The sequence below is a fragment of the Cetorhinus maximus genome, chromosome 7, assembly GCF_964194155.1.
Source record: "Cetorhinus maximus chromosome 7, sCetMax3.hap1.1, whole genome shotgun sequence".
Taxonomy (NCBI): domain Eukaryota; kingdom Metazoa; phylum Chordata; class Chondrichthyes; order Lamniformes; family Cetorhinidae; genus Cetorhinus; species Cetorhinus maximus.
Genome location: NC_135885.1, coordinates 50,362,142 through 50,388,425, shown reverse-complemented (window position 1 = coordinate 50,388,425; position 26,284 = coordinate 50,362,142). Strand labels below are relative to the sequence as shown.

Genomic DNA, 26,284 nt, shown 5'->3' with positions numbered 1-26,284 from the left:
TCATTCATTCAAACCTATCTCCCTCTGAAATTACAGCACTCTATTCTCTCAGGTCCAACCTTAACATGGTCATCAAACCTGCTGGTAAGGATGGCACTGTTATTGTTTGGTGAATTAACCTAGCAGAGGTTGGACACCAACTCTCTGACACCTCCTCTAAGCCCACCCCACCCCACCCTGCCCCATTCCGTCACCCCACCATCAAACTGCAAGCCATAATTTCCAAGACTGTCACAGTCCTCATCTCCTCAGGAGTTATTCCCCCCAAGACCCCAACTGTGCATAACTGCATCTACCTTGTTTCCAAGATCCATTAACAGGGCTGCCCAAATAGATGTATCATTTCAGCTGTCTCTTGCCTCATGGAAATGATTTCTTACTAACAACTATTTTTTCTTCCACTTGTTAAGTCTATTTCCATCTACATCAGTGTCTCTTCCGACACCTCCCACCACTTTTCACACTTTCCTGGCTTTAACCAGCTCCTTTACATTATGAACATCCAATCACTCTACACCATTCCCCAGTAGGACAGTGTTTCTTCCTTGAACAGAGGTCCAACTAGTTCCCATCACCCTCCTCTGCCTGACTGAACTTGTTCTCACATTTGAACAACTTCTTTAACTCCGCTCCTTCCTCCAAAAAGGTGGGATCCCACATGAGTCCTAGCTATTTCTGCCTTTCTGTGGGATATGTGGAAGCCTTTTTTCCAGTCTTCAGGGTCCTCTCTCTCACCTCATTTCCAAGTACTTGGTAACTGTATCAGTACTGTTTCTGACTCTCATCCCGAACTGGAAAATTTAATCAATTTTGCTTCCACTCTTACTTAACTTTCACATGGCTATTCTCCAACTTCTCTTCCAGTTTCTGGGGATAAGCTATCAACCAATATTCACAATAAGCCCAAATTCCCACAACTATCTTGACTACACTTCATCCCACCTCACTTTCTGTAAGGACTCTATTCTATTCTTCCAGTTTCTCAGTTACAGGCATATTTGTTCTGATAATTCCACATTCCAAACCAGTGCTTCCTTTATCTTTTTCCTTTCTCCCTTTTCCCTCAATCAAGGATTCCCCCATGGTTCTTGACTATGTTAATGCCATTTCCTGCACCTCTGCTCTCATCCCTTCCCCTATCTCCCAAAAGCACAATAGGGTTCCCCTTGTCCTCACAACCACATTCGGCGAATCACCTCCAGCATCTCCAGTCTGATGCCACCACCAAACACCTCTTCCCCTCCCTTCCCTTTTCAGCATTCCAAAGAGACTATTCCCTCTGATACACCCTGGTATCTCAGACACCCCCTCCCCTTCTCATTCAAATGCAGGAGATACAACTCCTGTCCTTTTACCTCCTCCCTTCTCACCAACCAAGGCCCCAACACTCCTTCCAGTTGAGGCAGCAGTTTACTTGTACTTCTTTTAAGTTAGTATACTATATTTGCTGCTCATGATACAGTTTCAACTACATTGGCGAGATCAAACACAGATTGGGCGACCACTTTATGGAACATTTCAGATCAGGCCACAAGCAAGACTCTGAGCTCATAGTAGCCTTTCATTTTAATTCAGTCCCACTCGCACTCTGACCTCAATGCAAGGCCAAGGAACAGCACCTTAACTTTCAGTCTGGCATTCTACAGCTTTTCTAGACTCACACTGAGTTCAACAATTTCCCATCATTACCTCTGACCCCATTGTTTTTTTTTGGGCGGCTGCTATTGATAATGATCCTGCTTTCCCATTTACACTTCCTCTGGGCACATCTTTTGTTTCTTTGCTTTTCTTTGCCCTGCACCACAACCCCTTTTATCATTTAATCTCTCCTGTCTTTCAACCTATCACAGACATTCCCTTTTGCTCTCTCTGCCACTCCCCACCCCCTTTTCATGCCTCTGTACTTGCTTAAAACTTTACATCTCTATCTTTTCCAGTTCTGACAAAAGGTTGACAATTTGAAGCATTAACCGTTTCTTTGTCCACAGATGCTGCCAGACCATCTGCATGTTTCCGGCACTCAGCTGCATTCTGGTGAGGCTCCAACATGATATTTATACTAGTTATTCTCCAAGCTTATGATCTTAGTGAAATGCTTTGCAGAGTGAAATGCTCATTTTCCTATTAGCAAGTAAAATTGGAGTAAATGTACTGGGAAAAAGGGATTAGAGACAGAGAAGGTGCATTTTAAATGTTATGGACTGAACTCACATTTCTGTTAACTGGTGAACAAAATAGCCTTGCTCTCCTGTCAAACTGGTCAGGTATCATGAATGTTCATGCTGGAGTCTAATTTCACAGGTGCCACAACCCACAAGAACTCTCATGCAAGAACCCATTCTTCACTAGGCTATTCACTTTAGAAGGGCATCCAAGCCCAATCTGACCCTATCCAGACTCAAGGGTGACACATTCACTTTACAGCAGGATAGCAATTTAAAGCACTTGGTACTCATTCTCCTCCTTAACCTAACAGCATTTAAGACAAATTGTAATAGCCTACAGCTGTCCCAGTGACATCAGGTAACTAAGAACAGACCGGAAACTGGATGGGACCATTTTGGACACAGCTCAGTACCACATTATATTTGTCCATTGAACTATCAGGAGAGCCAACATATTACTTTTAAAAATCATTTTAGCATTGCCAAAATGTAATGTACTCAGTACTTCATTACTTATGTTTTATTTGCTGTAAATAATTATATATCTTTATCCATGGTTCTACAGATGTTTTCTCAAAATCACACTCCCAATGTCTCCTTCTTGGTCTCCGTGTCATTTTTTTTTGTCTAATTATACCTCTGAACAACCTTGAAGCTTTTTCCTACCTTAAAAAGTGTTACATATGAACATATGAATTAGGAGCAGGGGTAGCCCACTCGGCCCCTTGAGCCTGCTCCGCCATTCAATCAGAATATGGCTGATCTGATTGCAACCTCAACTCCACATTCCTGACTACCCCAGATAACCTTTTGCCCAATTTTTTTAAAATCAAGAATCTACCTACCTCTGCCTTAAAAATATTCTAACACTCTGCCTCCACCGCCTTTTGAGGAAGAGAGTTCCAAAGACTCACCACCCTCAGGAAAAACGTTTCTCCTCATCTCTGTCCTAAATGGACACACCTTATTTTTAAACAGTGACACCTAGTTCTAGATTCTCCTACAAGAGGAAACAGCCTTTCCGCATTCACCCTGTCAAGCCCCCTCAGGATTTTATATGTTTCAATCAAGTCACCTCTTACTCTTTTCTAAACTCCAGCGGATACAAACCTAGCCTCATAAGACAAGCTGCCCATTTCCAGGTATTAGTCTAGTAATCCTTCTCTGAACTGCTGGAGACCAATGCTGTACACAGTACTCCAGATGTGGTCTATAATGCCCTGTATAACTAGAGCATAACCTCTCTACTTTTTTATTCAATTCCCCTCAATAAACAATGACAGTCTATTAGCTTTGCTAATTACTTGCTGTACCTGTATATTAACTTTTTATGATTTATGCATCAGGACACCCAGATCCCTCTGCATCTCAGAGCTCTGCAATCTCTCACCATGTAGATAATGTTTCTTTTTTATTCTTCCTGCCAAACTGGACAATTTCACATTTTCCTACATTATACTCCATTTGCCAGATCTTTGCCCATTCACTTAACCTATATATATCCCTTTGTAGCCTCCATATGTCCTCTTCACAGCTTACTTTCCTACCTCTCTTTGTATCATCACCAAATTTAGCAACCATACCTTTGGTCCCTTTTTCCAAATCGTTTATATAAATTATAAAAAGTTGAGGAACCAGCACTGATCCCTGTGGCAAACTACTCATTACATCTTGACAATCAGAAAATGACCTATTTACGCCTACTCTCTGTTTCCTTTTAGATAGCCAATCTTCTATCCATGCCAATATGTTACCTGCTACACCATGAGCTTTGACTTTCCACAATAACCTTTGATGTGGCACCTTATCAAATGCCCTTATCCACAACACATGCTACTACCTCAAAGAACTCCAATAAATTGATTAAACATGATTTCCCTTTCACAAAACCATGTTGACTCTGTCTGACTACCTTGAATTTTTCCAAGTGCCCTGCTATAACATCTTTAATGATAGCCTCTAACATTTTCCCTATGACAGATGTTAAGCTAGCTGGCCTGTAGTTTCTTGCTTTTTGTCTCCCTCTCTTTTTCAATAAAGGAGTTACATTAGCTATTTTCCAATCTAATGGAACCTTCCCTGAATCTAGTGAATTTTGGAAAATTAAAACCAATGCATCAACTATCTCATTAGCCACTTCTTTTAAGACCCTAGGATGAAGTCCATCAGGACCCAGGGATTTGTCAGCCTGCAGTTCCAACAATTTGCTAAGTACCACTTCCCTGGTGATTGTGATTTTCTTGAGTTCGTTCCTCCCTCCCTACCAATATAAATGCAAATTGTTGATTTGGATACAGTAGCAAAGTGTAAGGCAATATTATGGCAGAAATACTTGTCATTATGTGAAGTTTGAATGGGTTAAGTTCTCTGAGGTTAAATTACATATTGTTATTCAAACTGCTTAAGCAAAATCAGAATCAATAAGAAATCAATCAGTGCTACAGACACAATGCAAGCAGAGGGCAAGAAAAATTCTGGATGTTAGAAATCTGAAACAAAAGGGGGGGATGGGGGGGTGAGTGTTGGTTTATGGTGGCAGTATGTGGTTATTAGCAGGAGATTTCCTTGCCCATGTTTGACCTGACACCATGAGACTTCACAGGGCTGAAATTGATGTTGCAGACTCCCAGGGCAACTCCTTCTTGACTATATATCACTGGGCTGCTGCCACCTTTGGATGGTGATGGTGGCGTCTAGGACATTATCTTTTAAGGTATGACTATATCAGGCTATTGCTTGATTAGTCTGTAAGGCAGCTCTCAGTTTTGTTAGTGTGGAGGTCTCTGCAGGGTCAACAGGCCTGGGTTTGCTGTTGTTGTTTTCGGTGCCTAGGTCAATACCAGTAGGTCTGTCCAGTTTCATTCCTTATTGACTTTTTAGCTGAGTTAGGGCATTTTAAGAGTCAACCACATTGCTGTGGGTCTAGGTCTGGAGTTACATGTAAGACAGACCAGGTAAGGATGCCTAACAGACATTTTTATTGAATTCAAAATCCACCATCTGCCATGGTGGGATTTGAACCTTGGTCCCCCGAACATTATCCTGGGTCTCTGTATTCCAAGTCCAGTAATAATACCACTATGCCACCACCTCCCCAAATGAAATTGTTTTGTTTGCTTTTGACCTTCCTGTGAAATGTAGTATAGAGTGAAACTTTTGAAAATGGCTGGATCATCAAGGGAGCTGACCTCATCTGGGTTTGCAATTTGGTTGCTACAATTTACAGTACTTTGGTAGCCTTGGGCCCAGTAGGTAAAAATCATTAGGCTTCTGATACCTTCACGAGCCTAAATTTGGAAAGTGTACACATGCAAAAATCCATAAGGAACAGGACTAAACTTGGGTTTCTTGCCAACCAGGTGCCTTATGTAGATTGTGCTGCAATAGCACATTTGAACACCTGTTAAAAGTGCACATTTTGCACCAAAATCATTATTGAAAATTAACATGGATTTGATTTAAATTGTTCAAGTGGATTGGGCAACTTTATACACACAAATAAATGCAATGTTTGTTAACATTAATCAGAATTAATGGCCATAGATCACTTTTCTATCTAGATCAACCAATAATGTTTTGGTACATTTTCTGAAAATATACATGAGTTTCTGAAAACACCTGCAGGCTTTCCTTTTTTCTCCTTTGCGAATTTTGACCTCAAAGAAAGATGTTAGCTGGAAAATTAACGTTATGTCCTTACAATCCCTCAAACTGTATCATAAAAAAAAGTTGGTCATAAACACTTTGCTTGTGCAAGCTTGCCATATGCAAATTGGCTACCTTGTTTCCTACGTTACAACAGTGATTACATTCAAAAACACTTAATTGGCTGTAAAGTCTTTGGGATATCCTGTAGTTGTGAAAGGCACTACATAAATGCAAGTACTTTTTTTTACAAAGAGTATACATTTCAAAAGTCGGCAAACAAACTACCAGTGTGGATTTCTCAGCATTTAATTCTGAAGAGACTTAAGCACACACGTGAACACCTGGCTCGCAAGAAGTGAATACTTAGCGAGGTACATGCAAGAAAAACTTTTATTTGTTCCTGGTATATGGGTATCACTGGCAAGGCCAGAATTTATTGCCTATACATAATCGTCCTTGAGGAGGTGGTGGTGAACCACCTACCTGGACCGCTACAGTCCTTGTTGTGTAGGTATACCCACAGTGCTGTTAGGAAGGGGCTTCCACAATTTTCACCCAGCAACAGTGAAGGACCAGCGACATATTTCCAAGTTAGGACAGTGTGCGAGTTGGAGAGGAACTTGAAGATGGTGGTGATCTCATGTGCCTGCTGTCCTTGTTCTGCTAGGTGGTAGATGTCGTGGGTTTGGAAGGTGATGTCGAAGAAGCCTTGACAAGTTGTTACTGTAGATGGGATGTGCTTTTGCCACTATGAACCGGTAAATGATGGAGTGAATGTGAGTGGTAGTGAGTGGGGTGCCAATTAAGCAGACTACTTTGCCCCAGATGGCATTGGTATTTACTTCAAAATCAAAACACTTCATAATCAAATACACTTGATCCATTTATTGCATTAGATTGACTTTGGAATGAGTTTGAAACATTGCAGTGAATGGTGCACTGACTGAAAATTTACCCTTAGATATAGGGGTGGTGCCAGCGGACATGAGAATTGCAAATGTTACACCCTTGCTCAAAAAAAAGTTGTAAGATAACCCAGCAACTACACACCAGTCAGTTTAACCTTGGTAGTAGGGAAGCTTTTAGAATTGATAATTTGAGACCAAATTAATAGTCACTTGGGAAAATGTAGATTAATTTAAGAAAGCCAGCAGGGATTTGTTAAGGGAAAATTGTGTTTAACCCACTTTTTTTGATGAGGTAACAGAGAGGGTAATTGAGGTTAATGCATTTGATGTAGTGTGCATGGACTTCCAAAAGGCATTTGATAAAGTGGCACATAACAGGTTTGTCAGCAAGGTTATATTTCATGGAATAAAGGGGACAGTAACAGCATGGATATGAAATTGGATGAGTGACAGAAAACAGAGTGTAGCAGTGAACTGTTGTTTATCAGACTGGAGGAAGGTTTATAGTAGGGTTCTCCAGGAGCCGGTATTGGGAACCCTGTTTTTCTTGATGTATGTCAATGAGCTAGATTTGGGTGTGCAGGGAACAAATTTCAAAATGTGCAGATGGCTTAAAACTTGCAAGTATTGTGAACAGTGCAGAGCAGAGTGTTAAATTCAAAAGGACATAGGCTGATGGAATGGACAAGTGACGGATTAAATTTAATGCAGGGAAGTGTGAAGTGATTAATTTTGTAGGAAGAATGAGGAGAGGTAAATAACAGGTACAATTCTAAAGGGGATTCAGGGACAGAGGGACCTGGGAGTTTATGTGCAGAAATCATTAAAGGCAGCAGGGCAGGTTGAGAAAATGGTTAATAAACTATATGGGATCCTGGGCTTTATAATAAGGAAAAGAGTACAAAAGCAAGGAAGTTATGATAAACCCGTATAAAACTGAGTCAGCCTCAACTGGAGTATTGTGTCCAGTCCTAGGCACCACACTTTAGGAAAGATGTGAAGGCATTAGAGAAGACGCAAAAAAGATTCACATGAATGGTTCCAGGGATGAGGAACTTCAGTTATGTAAAAAGATTGGAGAAGTTGGGACTGTTCTCCTTGGAGAAGATTTGATAGGGGCATCCAAAATCATGAGAGATTTGGATAGAGTGGATAGGGAGTGGCAGAGGATCCAGAACCAAATGACACAGATTTAAGAAGAAGTAACAACAAAATGCAGCTAGTGGTTAGGATCTGTCATGCGCTGCCTGAGAGAGTGATGGAGGCAGATTCAATCAAGGCCTTCCGAAGATAATTGAATAATTATCTTAAGAGAAAAAATGTGCAGGGCCACAGGGAAAAGTCAAGGGAGTGAGACTCGGTAAGTTAATCTTGCAGAGAGATGGCATGAATACGATGAGCAGAATGGCCTCGGCGACACTGTAATCATCCTATAATTCTAATATTAACCGCCACACAACATAAAGCATCAGGTTCAGCAGTGGGTGATTATTATATTCATATAATATTTATATATATTATCTTATATTGGAAATAGGATTAAAATATATCAGGGAAAAGCCACCATCAACAAATAGTACTTCTTCAGCGCAAACTAACTATGATCTCTGCTCCCCTAAGACCAGCGCATGGCGCTGTAAACTCTTCTCAGACCATCAACCAAATTCACTGGGTGCATGATAACATTAGCCAACTTATATTCACTACTTTATCTCTTGTCTGACAACGTTAATAATTCTCTCAAAACAAAAAAATACCTGGAAAAACTCAGCGGGTCTGGCAGCATCTGCGGAGAGGAACACAGTTAACATTTCGATACTTTTTTTACTTAGTTCTGTTGAAGAGTCATACGGACTCTAAACGTTAACTGTGTTCCTGTCCGCAGATGCTGCCAGACCTGCCTAGTTTTTCCAGGTATTTTTATTTTTGTTTTGGATTTCCAGCATCCGCAGTTTTTTGCTTTTATCTTAATAATTCTCACTGCTCGTTTCCATTAAATCTAATGTAAATAAAAGGCAGTTAAATTTTCTTCCAACATGACTCCAGGCGGGGATGGACAAACCTGATGAAGAATTGATACATTTTACTGCAATAAAGGCGTCACATAAATTCAAGTTGCTGCTGTGGGTGAGGCTGTGTTTTTTTGGTAGGGCTTTAATTGGTTGAACTAAGTGTCATTCAAAAGACGTTGGCTATAGTTTGCGATTAAGTTGTGATAATGTTTTATTTGACTCGATTCCATCCCAGTGCTAACTCCACCTTTGGCTGCTGCTCGGGGTAGGAATGAGAAGCGGATGGACAAGTGATGGTCGAAGACAGCGACAATCAATTGACTATCGTGATCTCCAATTGGCAATATTGCACTGTCAATCATGACGAATGTAATCTTTGATTGGCTGCAGCCGACGTCATTATCACCAACAACACCCCTCCCCCCAGTTTTCATCTCTTGTGGAGTTTTTTTTTCAAACTCGGCGGCGGCTCGCAGCGGATAACGTTCACAATCATGGCGGCGGTGGCGGAGGCTGCGGACAAGTCGGAACAAGAAAGCGAAGCGGAGGAAGATGTCTACGAGGTGGAGAGGATAGTGGACATGAAGGTTTCCGAGGTGAGAGGACGGGGAGTATTTCAGGGGCTGGGTTGTGTTTTATTGAACATGGAGGCAGAACATGTTTGTTGGTGATGAGGCCTGCGGCCCGGTTCCCTCCACCTGCCCAGAGCCTGACATCAGAAAGCTGCTTTACTCTGACACACAGTCCCTTTCCCTCGATATCCATCCAGTGTCTCACTCAGTTCTGCAACTGGAGGTCACGTTGTGGGGAAAGGCCAGCTACGCTTAGTGTCATACATTTCTACAACATTAGATCCTTTTAACCGAAAGTTCCTAACGAGATAGATGACAGTAGATGATAGTAGTCTCTGAATTAGTGCCATTAGCAAAACGTGAAGGTTAGTTCTAGTGCACCCGCGAAGTAAGTAAATAGTTTTAGAAATAAGCTGCACTGTTTCATGAGGTAAACATTCCTACATGACCGAGTTCGGGTCGTAAATTTCAGTTAAAGTTTAGCGCTTAAAGCTGCATTGACTATTTCAAACGAAATTACCGTTTAATTTAAAATATATACTATATTGCAAAAACAAACTTAAGGTTAGAAACTAAATAAGTATTAATCCTTTAGATTTCTTTTTAAACATTTTTATTTCAGATTTCCAGCATCTCTAAAGGATTAGTAAAAGCAAAATACTGCAGAAGTATTTCATGGCATTTTAACATGTCCCTTTTGGAGGGTCGCCCTCCCTACTTGTCACCTTCTCCACCTTTGGAGTGCCTATTTCACCCCCTTCCCCCACCCCCCAACGTGGAGGTTTTCCATGTATAAGCAGGTTGATGTCCACCACTAGCATCACAACTCATGGTTGACAGCCAGCATGTTTAAAAGAACCATCTGGGAAGACTACGTGTCCAATTATTCCAATTTCTTTCCTGCCACCTTTGGTGGATTTTCAGGGAGGCTTGTATTCCTTGCCACATGTTAGTATTCCTGCATACTCTGTTGTCATAAGTAATGCTGTTTTTGAACAATTTTATATTCCATTCTATATCCCTTTAAAAATGAAGCGTATTGGTTAGTGTCAATTCAAAAGATGTGGCAAAAATTCAACACCAGATACAGCACTTGAGTACTGCAGAAATAGAGACATTTTGTCGAAGCTTTTCGTCTTGCACTCATCAGTACAATTTGCAATGCTTAACCTATTGTTTAAAATCCTTTGATATTGTTTTTAATCATTGGATACACTTTTTACCTACTTGCATTTATATTACATACATTTTGTATCTAGTTTTATTCTGTCATTTATTGGGAATGTCTTACAGTAAAATATTTTCTGTGCTGTATTTAGTTTTATGGGATATTTGCACATCCTGATTGGGTAGTATTTCTGCTATGGTGATGGGGAAATACAGTTAATTATCTTGCATTTATTGAATCAAAATTAGGTATGTCTAAACTGGAAAATCTAATATCTAAATATGCTGGTTAACTCTCTGCAAATATACCTTCAGTGCCACCCATTGTTCTGTTACATGTCTTGCACCTAACATCTATTCTTCCTTACTCAATGTCTATTTAATTGTTTAGTAAAAGGCACTGTCAGCCAATATTGAACAGAATCAGTACAAAAATATTACCTCGTTGATGAAAAATTACAAATTAATTGCTCTTGGCTGTTACATAGATGTTTCTTGGCTGCTCATTTGGTGAATTTGTATTTTGCCACTATTCCGTCTCCATCTATCATCTGAATTTTGAAGTTTATTTAGAAGGTCTGTCAAAAGAGCGAAAACATTTTCTTTGTGTACATAGACCACTGGTTGCTTAGATAAAATGTAATGATATTAGTGTCCAGCTTCAGGCACAATTTGCACAATTTAAATTCACAATAATGTGTTTCCAGTGGGTGCTTAGTTCATTAGCCCCGTATTAGAACAGGCAAGACTCTTTGTCAGAAACATGACGTCTGAAAAATTGTCTCATTTCTTTGCGACTCAAAGTTGCTTTATTTGAATTGTCCATGAATTCAAAATAGATGTTTTCTGTTGCCGCTTTGAGTTTACATTACGTAATTCAGATTGTTAGATCATTAATTTTTTTAACTATGGAAAATAATTTTGAAATATTAGGTGTGTGGTGTAGCTTAATCATGAAGTGTTATTAATAATCATGAGCTACGGATTAATTGGCAGAGTTGGTCAGCTATTCCAGATAAATGGATTTACTAAATAGAACCATTGATATTTAGTAACTGTGTCCTATTTTGTTTACCTGGCCTATTACTCCATCTGCTGGATGTTGCTGTCACTAGTAAAAACACTCATTGCTGCTTTTAAGAGCAGTTGCAATTTTATTTTTGGATGAGAGTGCGGTTGAGAACAACAGTGAGTAAATAATGCCCATGAAGTATAAAAGTGGCCTTTTCTGGCTGTTATCTGCCAGCTTCTCAGAAAGCAATAATGCTTTTGTGAAAATGAAAACTGCAAGTAAGAGGAAATTGCATTTATTATGATGTTGCGGGGTGGGGGGGGGGGGTGGGGGGGGGGGGGGGTGGGGATGTGTGTAAAATGGCCAGATAGAGGCATGAGGCAGGTTTTACATAGGGCAAGTAGGTGAGGATCAGTACTGTGCCCGCATATTTTGGTTTAAGAAATTCCTTCATTCCAGTTAATAGCTGTTTGAAATGTATACACTTGTCTAATCTTGACTAATAGATTACTTCTTAAAGCTTTAAAATTATTTTGAGCATAAGCAAATGTCAACAGAAGGCTGGGAAACCTTTTCCATGAGCTGTTAATTTACAAACTGAACAAGGGCAGGTGCCTAAACTTTGAAATGAAAATTAATCTTTCATTTAAACTTTGAAACCTGCTGAAATTTGGTCAATTTTGGGTATCAACAAGGAACAGATTGTACTATAAATGCATATGACCTTTGAGTTGTACAATTTTGGCTAGAGTCTGGTATCCCTGTTTCCTTCCCCTCTCTTCTCAACTGTAGCTGGTAACAAGCTGGCTGACACTGCTAGAGCTGATGTTTGATCCACATTAAGAAAAACTAATCAAATATTTTTGAAAATCTTCTCATCAACTCTATGTGAGAGGAAGAGGCTGGACAAAGTAATTGAGGGGAAAAATAATTGAGTAAAATTAGATCCACACTTTTTCTAAGCAGTAACAAAAAATGGTCATATGGAAAACCAATTTGTAAGTTTGTAGCATTTGTCAATTAAAGCTTTATGATTTTTCTTTTGTGAAATTATTTTAAAAATTGATGGGGGTGGTGGTGGGAATTGGTTTGTAACTAGACTATAACTACTTTTGTTTCTGTCTACCTGGTCAAGAAAAACATAATGAAGCAAATGAGAGCTTTTTTCAAATTTAAAATTTTTAAAAAAGTGTACACCTTTATTCAACTTATTTTGTAAACCATCTGTTTTTTCTGTCAATCTTTCCTTGTTCAAAGCAGTTAAAAAACATGTGTTGAATTTAGCAGTGCTTCTTTGAGCAGCAGATCATATTACTTGATACATGCAGGTATACACAATAAAGATGTCACATAGTTTTGAAACTAGGCATGTAGTTACCCATAATACTTTAATGAATGAATTTGCTGCATGATTGTATGCTACAGATGAGTTCGTTTTGCTGTGCATCATGGGTACAATCGACTTTCTCTTAATGCCTCAATTTGTCATAGTGGGAAAGGAGCAGATGATAGCAGACCTTATTACTATTAGTGTAGCATGAGTGCTGGATAATTGGTCATACAGAATGCATTGGATCTGTTGCTGCTTGTGAGCCTTTGTACAAAAACGGTATAAAAACATTGCTGGGTTGTATGTGCCAACTTCGGAATCATTTTGTGCACCATAACTTTGATGAGATTGCATTTTAAATCCATAGTATTTCAAGTACAACTTGAAATCCTCAAGGTATCCTAATAAAGCCATTACATTCAAAATTATGTAGAATAAGTAGGAGTTGAACTTTGTGCCAGTAAGTTGTGAAACCTGATTATCAGCAATGGTAGGGAATGGCAGCCAACCACTGTTGAATTGTGTTTTACTGTCAGTTGTAGCTCAATGTTAGCACTCTTGCCTCTTGGTCAGTAGTTTGCAGGTTTAAGTCCTGCTCCATGAATTGAACACACAATTTACATTGACACTCTCATGCAGTACTATTGGAGCACAAGCTCTTGCCTGCCCCCTCAAGTATTTAAAAGATCCTTGCCAATGTTTTGAAAAAGAGCAGGGGAGCTCTTCATAGTGCCCTTTTCAATATTTATCTCTTGACCAAAATCACAATAACAGATGTCTGTCCACAAGCATCACCCAGACCTCTCTGTCGCTTGCCATTTTAACACTCCACCCTGCTCTCTTGCCCACATGTCTGTCCTTGGCTTGCTGCATTGTTCCAGTGAAACTCAACGCAAACTGGAGGAACAGCACCTCATCTTCCGACTAGGCACTTTACAGCCTTCTGGACTGAATATTGAGTTCAACAATTTTAGATCTTAAACTCCCTCCTCCATCCCCACCCCCTTTCCGTTTCTTCCCCCTCCTCCTTGTTTTTTCCAATAATTTATATATATTTTTCTTTTCCCACCTATTTCCATTATTTTTTATGTATTCCACTGATCATTTATCTATACCTTTTATGCCCTTTTAGTCTTATTTCACCCCACCCCCACTAGAGCTACCTTGCTTGTCCTGCTATCCATTCTTAATTAGCACATTCTTTTAGATAATATCACACCACCTTCAACACCTCTTTGTTCTTCTGTCTGTGACATATTTTGGTTATCTCCTTCTTAATAATATGTATCTGTAGTGGACGTAGTGGACTGGACTACAGTAGATTGATTTGGACCTCTATTTTAATGTGATTTCACACCCTGCATTTAGTTCTTTCCAATAAAACAAAATGATGCTGAAGTTATTAATTCTGCTTGTATGAATTATTTAACTATCTTCTGACCATAGCCATTAACCTGTTGCAAACATCACGCTTCTGCCATTTCTAGTCAGTTCCGGTTACAGGGATATAAATAATTCCGAATGACACTCTGTTTCTGGGACAGTCATCTGAGCCATTTGATTTTTCACAAAGGGTAACTCCTACACATCAATTAATTTATTGTTTTTGTAATTTCTTCCTTCATTTTAAACTTTGCACATTTCTTTTACTTGCTGGCATATTCATTGCCTTCCTTGCATTTTGTTATCCCTATTTCCTCATTCATTCTATCTTTTACTCCCATTTCCTCATAACCAGCTCTCAGGGTTCCAAGCTGAGGTGGTTATATAACGAGAGCATACAAGAAAGGTTGAGGTTAGGAATCAACTTATTGAAGATCAGTAAAGTGGTTGAAGTATACAGTAACAACTGTAAAAATGGACAGTTATTGACAGCCCCAAATAACTTGCATTATAATGGATACAAGCTGAACCTTGAAACTACCACCACTTGCTTATTATGAACTGCGGACAACCTTGAATACATCAAGTCAGTTTGTAACTGAAAACACAGGATGCACAGGTAAGCGTAAGATGGCAATGGGTGAGAGAGGCATGTTTTGTGTAATGCAGGTTTTTTTTTACTCAGCATCCATAAAGTCAGAGAAATTGCTTTATTTTTGGAATTGAAATTTTGCATTGCACTATCCTAGATATGTTTCTTTGCTGTCATGGATGTTGGGTACAGAACTTACATTCCACAAAAGCCGGAAATTTACTGGAAAGATTGGTACCCTCGTGAAATGGTTTCCAGAGCGCTGCCATTTGATTATTAATGTACACTGTTCCTGCTGAGATGTGAGGGTGTGAGGTGGTACAGCAGCCTGGCAGTTAAAATGCAGGCCTTTTTCTGTGATAAAATATGCGCATGTATGGAAGTGCGAAAAAAATTTAAAGGGGCTGCACACTGAAGAAACTGCACACAACCAAATTTTAAAGGGAACCTTATTTACACAATGATGACTTAAGATTTCCTGCTGCAGTGCACTTCCCCACATTTGACATCACCTGCCCACCATGACATGATTGTGCAGAATGCCATTGCGAGGGTGCTGGATTGCTGGAAAGAGTGTTGACATTCAGGAACAAAAACTGAAAATGCTGGAAAAACTCAGCAGGTCTAACAGCATCTGTGGAGAGAAAAACAGAGTTAACGTTTTTGAGTTTGTATGACTCTTCAGAGAAGACTTCTTCAGACTCTTCTTCAGACTTGAAACGTTAACTCTGTTTTTCTCTCCACAGATGCTGTTAGACCTGCTGAGTTTTTCCAGCATTTTCGGTTTTTGTTTCAGATTTCCAGCATCAGTTGTTTTGACGTAGATTGGCCTTGTGGAGCCAAGGGAATGAGGTCTGAATGAAGGAGGAAGGGAAAAGAAGAGGACTAGAAGATGGGAGATTGATGCTCAGTGGATGGGGACCATCATTTTCAGCTGAGCCAGGAGCAGCAGCAACAAAGAATTGAGGCAGTATAGAAACTAGCAGCCAGTAAAGTTGAAGAACTAAATGGGGAGGGAGGAGGCAGGTTTCTAAACTGAAGGCAGTTATACTGTGGGTTCTTGCATCACGTATCTATTAAGGTAGTGTAAAGGAGGAATATTCAAGATTCAAGGATGTAGTGGTAACAAGAGAATTACAGGACTAAGGACTCCAATGCCACCTTTTCTGCTTTCTCGGTTTCCCCCCTTTGCTTGCTCATGGTTGGCTTCCTTGGAGCTTTTTTCAAAACAATGCAGCCTGTCAACATAGCAGATCCCAGAAGTTGGACATCCTTCCCTCAATGGAAAAGAATGCCAGAATGGCGATTGGTGGGGGGGGGGAAAGTAGAACTAAAATTTCATCCAGAATTGGACACAATCCCACGTGAAAGTTGCAGGGAAGAGGAATGTTACAGGTGATAAAAGTCAATCCTGGGACATTTGGCTTATCCAGTTCATCGTACACGCCAGGATGACTTTGAAATTAAGCAACCTGCAAATAAAGGAGACCTGATGCAAATCCATTAGTTGTCCCCAATTTATTGGTTTCAATGCACTTGAATTGCAACTGGACATAGGATTCCCTGGAAAAAGATAACTTGCACTCCCATCCTACAGAGTATATCATGAGATAACTATGTAGCTAATATTTTCATGATTTATCCATCACTAGATGCTGTTATGTGAAGGCATTTTATCAAGTTAGTAATGTGAATCTTGAAATATTTGAAATCGAGGGCTATTTTAATCCTGGAATTATGAGACAGTTGATTTGCTTTTAAGCTCGAGGTTTATTTTAAACAAACTTAATTTGGCACCACTGGATGTTATCCCGCATTCGGTATCTGGCAATATTGTATGTGGTTTGGCAGTTCACGTGCAATGTGGCTTTGATTTATATTAACAGGATCAAGTCTTGTACAGAGTTCACTGGAAAGGCTATTCTTCTGAAGATGACACTTGGGAACCCGAGGCTCACCTGGAGGACTGCACAGAGGTGTTGCAAGTGTTCAAAAGAAAACTGACAGAAAAATCACCTGTGAAAGACAATCGGGTGAGACTTGTTTAGATAGTTAGATATTGCATAGAATTTACTATGTAGATACAGGCCATTTGGCCCCTCGCTCTACATCATCTAACCTTACACCATCTAACCCTATCACCCTATAGCCTTCTATTCCTTTCTCTCTCAAGTAATTATCCAACTTCCTGTCAAATGCATCTATGCTATTTGCCTCAATTACTCAATTTATTTAATAGTTTAGCAACTATTTGTAGTGCAATCAGTTTAACTTTATAGCTGCAGTAAATGTTTTAAAACTGATGTTCTTGTCATTAATTCAGTTTTAAAGCTCCTACATAATCCCTCAAGTTTTATAAAACAATGAATCACTCTTCTGATGTATTGTGGAATTTGTGTTAAATATGTTTTTTTCCTTTCCTTTGCACTCTTGGCGTATTCAATCCTCAGTGGGGTTTGGAATGAAATGGAGGCATGGCATTGCAATTCTGATGTGACTTTTTGGAACATCAAATTAATTTCCTTGGCCTTAAACTATCTAACTGAGGCTTAAAATTTGCCTCTAGAGGAAATCTTAGTGTAAGAATGAAATCTGAGCTTGTGGTCCTAATTTACATTTTATGTTGCTGGATGGAATTACATTGTTTTATTTAATAGTCATTTGGTAGTGCAGAACTTGAGTATTGCTAAAAAAGGGACATGCTGTCAAAGCATTTCATCTTGCACTCATCAGGACAATTTGCAAAAATGCCAGTTGTAAAGGGAACAAAAATTTATACTGCATGAGAAGAGTGCTGATTGGTTGGCAAGTGGACTCTGGTAGAGGTGTTGCCATGGAGAATGCGCCAGGGAACAATTAACTGCCAAACTTTTGTTTAAATTCAAATCAGGCAGGTCGACTCTGGTCAAGGCATTGCCATGGGGAATGAACCAAGGAATTGGTGTCCCAAAAGGTATCTTTAGTTGAAAAAGGCAGAGCGTATAGACATGCTCCTTCGAATAAGTATCTAGAAAATTTCTAAAGGGAGGACCCACCATTATATAGTTAACTAAAGTTAGGGAAAGTATCACACTTGAGGAAAAAGCATATAACTGTGCAAAGATGAGTGGCAAGTCAGATGATGGTGCAGAATGTAAAGAATGGCAGAGAATGACCAAAAGGTTAATCGGGGAAAGGGATTAGAGTATGAGAGGAAGCTAGCTAGAAATGTAAAAATGGATAGCAAGAGTTTCCACAGGTATTTAAAAAATAAAAGAGTAAGTAAAGTGATTGGTGCTCCTCTGGAGAGTGAGAATGGGGAGTTAATAGTAGATAATAAAGAAATGGCAAATGAAATGGGCAAATATTTTGTTTTTGTCTTCACTATAGAGGATACGAAAAACATTCCAGTAATAACTGTAAATCAGGAGGTGGAAGGGGGAGAAGAACATGGTGAAATTACAATCACTAGAGAAGAGGTACTGAGCAAACTGATGGAGCTGCAGACTGACTAGTCTGTGTCTGGATGGACTTCATCCAAGGGTCTTAAAAACGGCTAATGAGGTAGTAGATACATCAGTGTTAATTTTCCAAACTTTCTGGAACAGTTCCATCAAACTGGAAAGCATCAAATATAACCCCTCTATTCAAGAAGGGAAGGAGGCTCTCTTTACAGGCCAGAAGTTTTCTGCTGCACAAAACCTGGTCACCTGGCCAAGAACCAATTAAAACGCTGTTGTCAGGCAGCACCCTTGGTGTCCAGGACTCCTTTCTGGCACTATCCTGTCTTTCATGGTACATTCTGTTCCAGGACTACAACATTGTGTGTATATATATCGCATCCTGTTCTGGTGGGCATGCCTTTCAAACTGTAGCCATTGTAATTTTGCCACAGTCCAACAGAAATAAAAAGATATGTTCCTTACAGCTAAATCTAATTGAATTATGATCACTACCACCAAAGTGCTCTCCCATTGATCAGCGTTCTTTCTAACTCCACCCACTTCATTGCTCCCCCCAAGTGCATGCATGCAGCAAACTTAAAGGAGTTGACTTGAGTGAAGCCTGAGCAGGGAGTTTTGAGTTGCTGTGCAATGTGCGGTAGACATTGCCTCTGATACCTCTTCCATCTGCTCAGCTTCACATCCTAAAACAAAACCCAGAGCTATTTCCTTTCTTGTTGGGTTTGATACATACTGGTTTAAAAAAATCACCTGAATGCACTTTTAAGAATTAACAATCTCTCTCACCTTTTACACTGATTTTATCACAGTTAATATTGGAGGCAATTGAAATCCTAGAACTGCACTTAGTAATTTGCCTATGTGTTATGTTTGCTCTTTTTCTCCCTGTGACTATTAGGAGTGTGATTGCAAACTTTTATTCTTCAGTTTAATCCATATGGCCTCATTGACCTCATTTAATGATTCTTCTAGCAGACCATTCCATCTCTCAAATGTTTGTTTCTTTAACAAATACAGCAGACTTCCCCACTACCCTGCCTTTGCCATGTTTTTAGAAATGTTGAACTGCCATTTCTGCCCTTCTTTAAGCCATGCATCAATGATAACTATGATGCCATACTTTCAACTGTCTGTATGTACCTTCAGTCTACCCACCTTATTCACTAGACTCCTTGAATTGAAGTATGTCCCGCTAATCACTGACTTCTTTGTGAGCCTTTTTTCTCTGCCCTCAATACTCGCTTACTAATTTCCTGCTTTCCATTTTTAGCTTTGCTTCCCTACCTCCTGAATCTACTCTCGGGTTCCCAACCCCAGCCAAGCTAGTTTAAACTATCCCCATCAATGGTGGCTTTTTGAGAGAAGTAGCTACCAAGGTATTGGTATCTTTTTGTAGCTGCCTTTTCTCCTCTTCGTAACTTACTTTCCTACTATCTTACTAAGCAAGTGTGGCAACCATCCCTTCATCCAAGTCGTTTATATAAATTGTAAACATTTGAGGTCCCAGCACTGATCCCTATGCCACACCACTTGTTACATCTTACCACCCTGAAAAAGATCCATTTATGTCTACTCGCTGCTTCCTGTTAGCCAGTCAATCTTCTATACATACCAATATGCTACCCCTATACCATGAGCTTTTATTTTATGCAATAACCTCTGATGTGGCACTTTATCAAATGCCTTCTGGAAATCTTAAGTACAGTACATCTGCTGGTTCCCCTTTATCCACTTATCCACTGCACATGTGACTACTTCAAAGAACTCCAATAAATTGTTTAAACATGATTTCCCTTTCTCAAAACCATGTTGATTCTACCTGATTACCTTGAACTTATCCAAGTGCCCTTCTAATACTACTTCAATAATAACATCTGTCATAGGGAAAATGATGGAAGCTAAGTTAACTGGCCTGTAGTTTCCTGCTTTCTGTGTCTCCCCCCCACCCCCCGCCGGTCTTTTTGAATAGTGGAGTTACATTTGCTATCTTCCAATCCCTGAATATAGGGAGTTCTTGAAAATTAAAACCAACGCATCAACTATATCACTAGCCACTCCCAAGACCTTGGGATGAAGTCCATCAAGACCCAGGCACTTGTCAGCCTGCAGCTTCAACAATTTACTCATTACCACTTCTCTGGTGATTGTAGATTTCCTGAGTTTCTCTCTCCCTCCCATTTCCTGATTTGTACTGCTTCTGGGGTGTTACTTCTATCCTCTCTAGGGAAGACTAATGCAAAATACCTGTTCAATTCATCTGCCGTCTCCTTGTTTTCCATTATCAATTCCCCAGACTCACTTTCTGTAGGACCACTGCTCACTTTAACTCATTTCTTTTTAAAATATTTATAAGAACTCTGTTTTTATATTTCTGGCTAGTTTTCTCTCGTACTTTCCCTCCCTATTAATCTTTTAGTCATCTGTTGCTGTTCTTTATATTCTGTCCATCTTCTGACTTTCCAACTTTCTTTGCACAATTATAAGCTTTTTAAGTTTGATACTATCTTTAACCTTTCTAGTTATCCACAGATGGTGTATCTGTCCCTTGGGACGACTTTTTTTCTTGTTGGAATGCATTTAATCTGTGTATTCTGAAATATTCACTGTTGGGTAGATTGTAAATAGTATGGGGGTTATTAGAAACAAAAATAGCTGGAAAAACTCAGCAGGTCCGACAACATCTGCGGAGAGGAATACAGTCAGCATTTCAAGTCCGTATGACTCTTCATCAGAACTAAGGAAAACTAGAAATGAGATGAAATATAAGCTAAAACCAAAATACTGCGGATGCTGGAGATATGAAATATAAACTGGTTGAGGGGAGTGGGACAGGTAGAGCTGGATAGAGGGCCAGTGATAGGTGGAGGCAAAGAAGAGATTGTCAAAGATGTCATAGACAAAAGGAGAAAGGGGTGTTGACGGTGGTGATATTAGCAATGGAATGTGCTAATGGTGACATAAGGGTGGAAAGCAGGACGAGCAAGTGATGGATAGCCCTAGTGGGGGTGGCGTAGGCAGAAGGGATCGAAATGGGCTAAAAGGTGGAGATAAAACAATGAATGGAAATACATTTAAAAATAATAGAAATAGGCGGGAAAAGAAAAATATATATATATATAAAAATATATAAATTGTTGGAAAAAGGGGGTGGGGATGGAGGAGACAGTTCATGATCCGCAGTTGTTGAACTCAATATTAAGTCCGGAAGGCTGCAAAGTGCCTAATTGGAAGATGAGGTGCTGTTCCTCCAGTTTACGTTGAGCTTCATTGGAACATTGCAGCAGGCCAAGGACGGACATGTGGGCATAAGAGCAGGGTGGTGTGTTGAAGTGGCAAGCGACAGGGAGGTCCCGGTCATGCTTGCGGACAGACTGAAGGTGTTCCGCAAAGCGGTCATCCTGTCTGCGCTTGGCCTCTCTGATGTAGAGGAGACCACATTGGAAGCAGCGAATGCAGTAGACTAAATTGAGGGAAGTGCAAGTGAAATGCTGCTTCACTTGAAAGGAGTGTTTGGGCCCTTGGACAGTGAGGAGGGGGGAAGTAAAGGGGCAGGTGTTGCACCTTCTGCGGTTGCATGGGAAGGTGCCGTGGGAGGGGGTTGAGGTGTAGGGGGTGATGGAGGAGTGGACCAGGGTGTCCCGGAGGGTACGGTCCCTACGGAATGCCGACAGGGAGGTTGAAGGGAAGATGTGTTTGTTGGTGGCGTCTTGGTGGAAATGGCGGAGGATGATCCTTTGAATGCGGAGGCTGGTGGGGTGATAAGTGAGGACAAGGGGGACCCAATCATGGTTTTGGGAGGGAGAGGAAGGTGCAAGGGCGGATGCACGGGAGATGGGCCAAACACGGTTGAGGGCCCTGTCTCACCGAAGGAAGACATGTCAGAGGAACTGTTTTGGAAATTAGCATCATTGGAACAGATGCGAAGGAACTGAGAGAATGGGATGGAGTCCTTACAGGAAGCAGGGTGTGAGGAGCTGGAGTCGGTAGACTTATAACGAATATTGGTGGACAGTTAATCATCAGAAATTGAGATAGGTCAGGGAAGGGAAGTGTCAGTGATGGACCATGTGAAAATGATGGAGGAGTGGAAATTGGAAGCAAAATTAATAAATTTTACCAGGTCCAGACGAGAGCATGAAGCTGCACCGAAACAGTCATAAATGTACTGGAGAAAGAGTTGTGGGAGGGGGCCTGAGTAGGACTGGAACAAGGCATGTTCCACATACCCCATAAAGAGACTGGCATAACTGGGGCCCATGCGGGTACCTATAGCCACACCTTTTATTTGGAGGAAGTGAGACGAGTTTAAGGAGAAATTGTTCAGTGAGAGAACAAGTTCAGCCAGATGGAGGAGAGTGGTGGTGGATGGGGATTGTTCCGGCCTCTGTTCGAAGAAGAAACGGAGAGCCCTATGACCATCCCGGTGGGGGATGGAGATGTAGAGGAATTGGGCGTCCATGGTGAAGAGGCGATTGGGGCCAGGGAACTGGAAATTGTTGATATGATGTAGGGTGCCAGAGGAATCGCAGATGTAGGTGGGAAGAGACTGGACAAGGGGAGAAAGAATGGAGTCAAGATAGCAAGAAATTAGTTCCGTGGGGCAGGAACAGGCTGACGCGATCGGTCTGCCGGGACAGTCCTGTTTGTGGATTTTGGGTAGGAGGTAGAAGCGGGCCGTCCGAGGTTGGGAGACCATGAGGTTGTAAGCTGTGGAAGGATGATCTCCAGAGTTGATGAGGTCAGTGACAGTCCTGGAAACAATGGCTTGATGTTCAGTGGTGGGGTCATGGTCCAGGGGGAGGTAGGAGGAAGTGTTTGCGAGTTGACGCTCAGCCTCTGCGAGGTAGAGGTCATTTGCTTTTTATCTGGGGGCTATTATAACCTTGCTTAACAGTCCTGATTTCTAAGGTGTCTGTTTCAAATCTCCCATTCATTACAGTTGCAGTCATGTCATCATCATGAAGCAATTGCAGGATTGTGATGAAGTTTCTTGGACATCCAAATCTTCAGAGCACAATCCACAGAGCGTTGCAATTTACTGGGTCAAATGATTTGGTCATGTCAATGAATGCAATGAGGAGTTCCTGGTGGTGATGTCGACATTTTTTTTTGCCTTTGTTGCCAGACAAATTCATGTCAGAGGTATCTCCTGGAAATTCTAGTCACAGATTTTCCTCAACTACAGGAAGTAGGTGATTCAGGAGAATGCTTGTCAGGATTTTCCCTCTTTTGCACAAAAGGGAAATACTTCTGTTTCTCCCATTGCTAGTTCACCAGTGGATTCTATTGTAGGGCAGTGGGGGATAGCCTGGAGAGTGTCAACTGCCACTATGGATTGATGGTTGAGAAGTTGTTTGAATGTTCTTTCCAGCGTTGAAGGGTGGCATTGCCATCCTTAAGAGAAAAAACATTCTGTAAGCGAAGAGGATTTTGTCCATTTGAATTTGGCCTATAGATGGTCCTGGTGGCTTCAAAAAAAAGCCTCGCATGTGATGATGGTCAGCATATTATTGGATCTTGGGCTTTCTCTTCCCACCACATCTCTTGACTTGGGACTCTCAGATTCGTAGCCCTGTCCCCGTAGCCAATCCGCCATGCCGGATTTGTCAGGTGGCCCCTGGTAGAAACCTGTGTGAGACTTTGTTTAACGTGGGGACCTTGTTACAAATGCTTTGTGCATTCAGATAAAAGAGCCTTTAAATCGGTCTTAACCATCTTTAACTACTCAGACCTTATTTGCTGAAGCACCTTTATGTTTGTATGCTTTGTCTCTTCCTGTCACACTCTGGCTATCATTACCTGCATCGCTACCCTGCACAATTGCCTTGTCAATAAGCATTGACTTGGCAGTTGACTGTCAGTCACCGTTAACTGGCGTGGTCTCCATGGCAACACCTTTACCAATCTGTGTTCACTTGCCAACCAATCAGCACTCTCTTCTCACACAGTATAAAGTTGTTGCATCCCCTGACATTGATATTCTTACGATTGTCCTGATGAGTGCAAGACAAAAAGCTTCAACAAAATGCCTTTTTTCAACAATACTCAAGCTCTGTGCTACCAAATGACGATTTGGTATGGGGTCAGTGAGGAAAAATGGTGGAGGTGGATGATCAGCCGCGATCTGTTTGAAAGGCAGAGTAGGCTCGTTGGGCCAGATGGCTTACTCCTGCTCTTATTTCCTATGTCACTATGTTCCTAACGCTCTAATATTATTTACCCAATGCTAATTTGCTCATGGTTTAGGTAGTAATCCAGAGATTATTACCTTTGTAGTTTTGCTTTTTAATTTAGGGTTCATACTCCCTCAGCAGAACCCCTTTGAGTCCCATCTATGTTGTTGGTACCCACATGGACCACAACAACTGGATCCTTACCATCCCACTCCAAGTTCCTCTCTAACTCTGAGGGAACTGCCTTTGACCCTGGCACCGGAAGGCAACACAGCCTTCTGGACTCATGGTGCCGGCTGCAGAGAACAGTACTTATCTCTCTAACTATAATGTTCTTTGCTAGAACTACACTCCTTTTTGCTCCCTGTGCCCCACTTAAATGGGCTTCCTGTGCCATAATGCTGTGGTTAGTTCAATCATTCACCCTACAGCTCCCTCTCTCATCTCACAAGTTGCACAAACCTCAAACCTGTTGGACAATTGCAATGGCTGAAACTCCTCCACCTTCTGGATCCCCATACCATTCTTACTCGTAGCCACACCTTCCTGTCTCTGACCACGGATCAAATCTGAAGTACCTAGCCTAAGGGGTGTGACTGCCTCCTGGAACAGTGCCCAGATAACCCCCTGCCACCACCACCACCTCCCTGATGCGTTGCAGGGTCTGAAGCTTGGACTGCAGCTCACAGCCCGGAGTTAAAGTTCTGTGAGATGCAGACACTTGCTGCAGATGTGGTTGCCATGGATCACACGTGTCTACCAGTATCCACTTGCAAAAGCTGCAACACATCACCTTTCTTGCCATCTTTAGTGTTCATTTTATCCAATTGGGCTTGAGCTTAGAAATATCACACATTATCTTCACCAAGTGGTACCAAAAAATTTAACAAGCTATAAGTTTAATGTAATACTTCTAGCTCCCCAGTACCAGCTTCTCCAACCACGCACTCACCTATTTCTATATTCGCTAGTGTGTGGCACTAGGAGTAATCCAGAGATTGCTGCCCTTTGAGCTTTTGTTTTTTAATTCCTTCCCTAGCTCCCTAAAATCTGACTGCAAGTCTTTGTTCTGTCTTTCTTCCCATGTCATTGGTACCATATGGACCATGATTTCTGGCTGGTTCGTTGCTCTGTCGCCCCCCCCTCCCAGGAATTCTCTGCAGTTGCTCAGTGATATCTCTGACCCTAGCGCCAAGGAGCCAAAGTACTGTCCTGGAATCACGTCTGTGGCCACAAACGCCTGTTTGTTCCACCAGCTAGTGACTCACTTATGATTATTGCTTTCTGACCTTGCCCTGCACAGCTGAGCTGTCGACTTGGCTCTGGCTAAATTTCTGAAGGAACAATTGCACTTAGCATTCAAACAGTGGGTTAAAGAGCAAGATGCATTCAGGACCCCTGCAATACCTGTCTGTCCTTGTCTGTTTGGCAGTCACCTAATCCCGCTCTACTAGCACACTCTTGAGCTGCGGTGTGAATTCCTCCAGAAACATGCTCCCATGTAGCTTTCAGCCTCAGGGATGCACTATGATGACACCAGCTGCAGCTTAAGCTCTGAAACCCAGAGCTTGGGCTCCTCTAGCTGATGACACTTCCTGCACATGTGGCTATTCAGGACATGAGAAGGGCCCTGGAGTTCCCACATGGCACAGGGTGGGCATTCTGCAGGACTGAGGTGCCCTAAAAACCTCTTCAGTAGATTACTCAGCTTACCAGAAATATACTTAAGACTTGTACTTTGATCTGGACAAAAGAACAACTCCCCAACTACACATCTGTCATGTCATGTCATGTTACTTTACCTCTGGGCTTTCCAATCGAAGACTCGAACATACCTGAAATAAAACTGAAAACATAAGAATGTAGGATTTAAAACCTA

The 26,284-nt window shown here is 41.1% G+C and overlaps 1 protein-coding gene across 1 annotated transcript in view; it reads left to right on the top strand.

Annotated features, from left to right (window-relative positions):
- The first annotated feature begins 9,139 nt into the window (after window positions 1–9,139).
- Window positions 9,140–26,284, top strand: part of mphosph8 (M-phase phosphoprotein 8) — a 67,822-nt gene continuing 50,677 nt past the window's right edge. Inside the window, exons 1-2 of the mRNA XM_078545471.1 lie at window positions 9,140–9,329; window positions 16,676–16,822. Coding sequence (XP_078401597.1) covers window positions 9,228–9,329; window positions 16,676–16,822 — 249 coding nt within the window. The 5' untranslated portion in view covers window positions 9,140–9,227. The remainder of the gene's footprint in view (window positions 9,330–16,675; window positions 16,823–26,284) is intronic.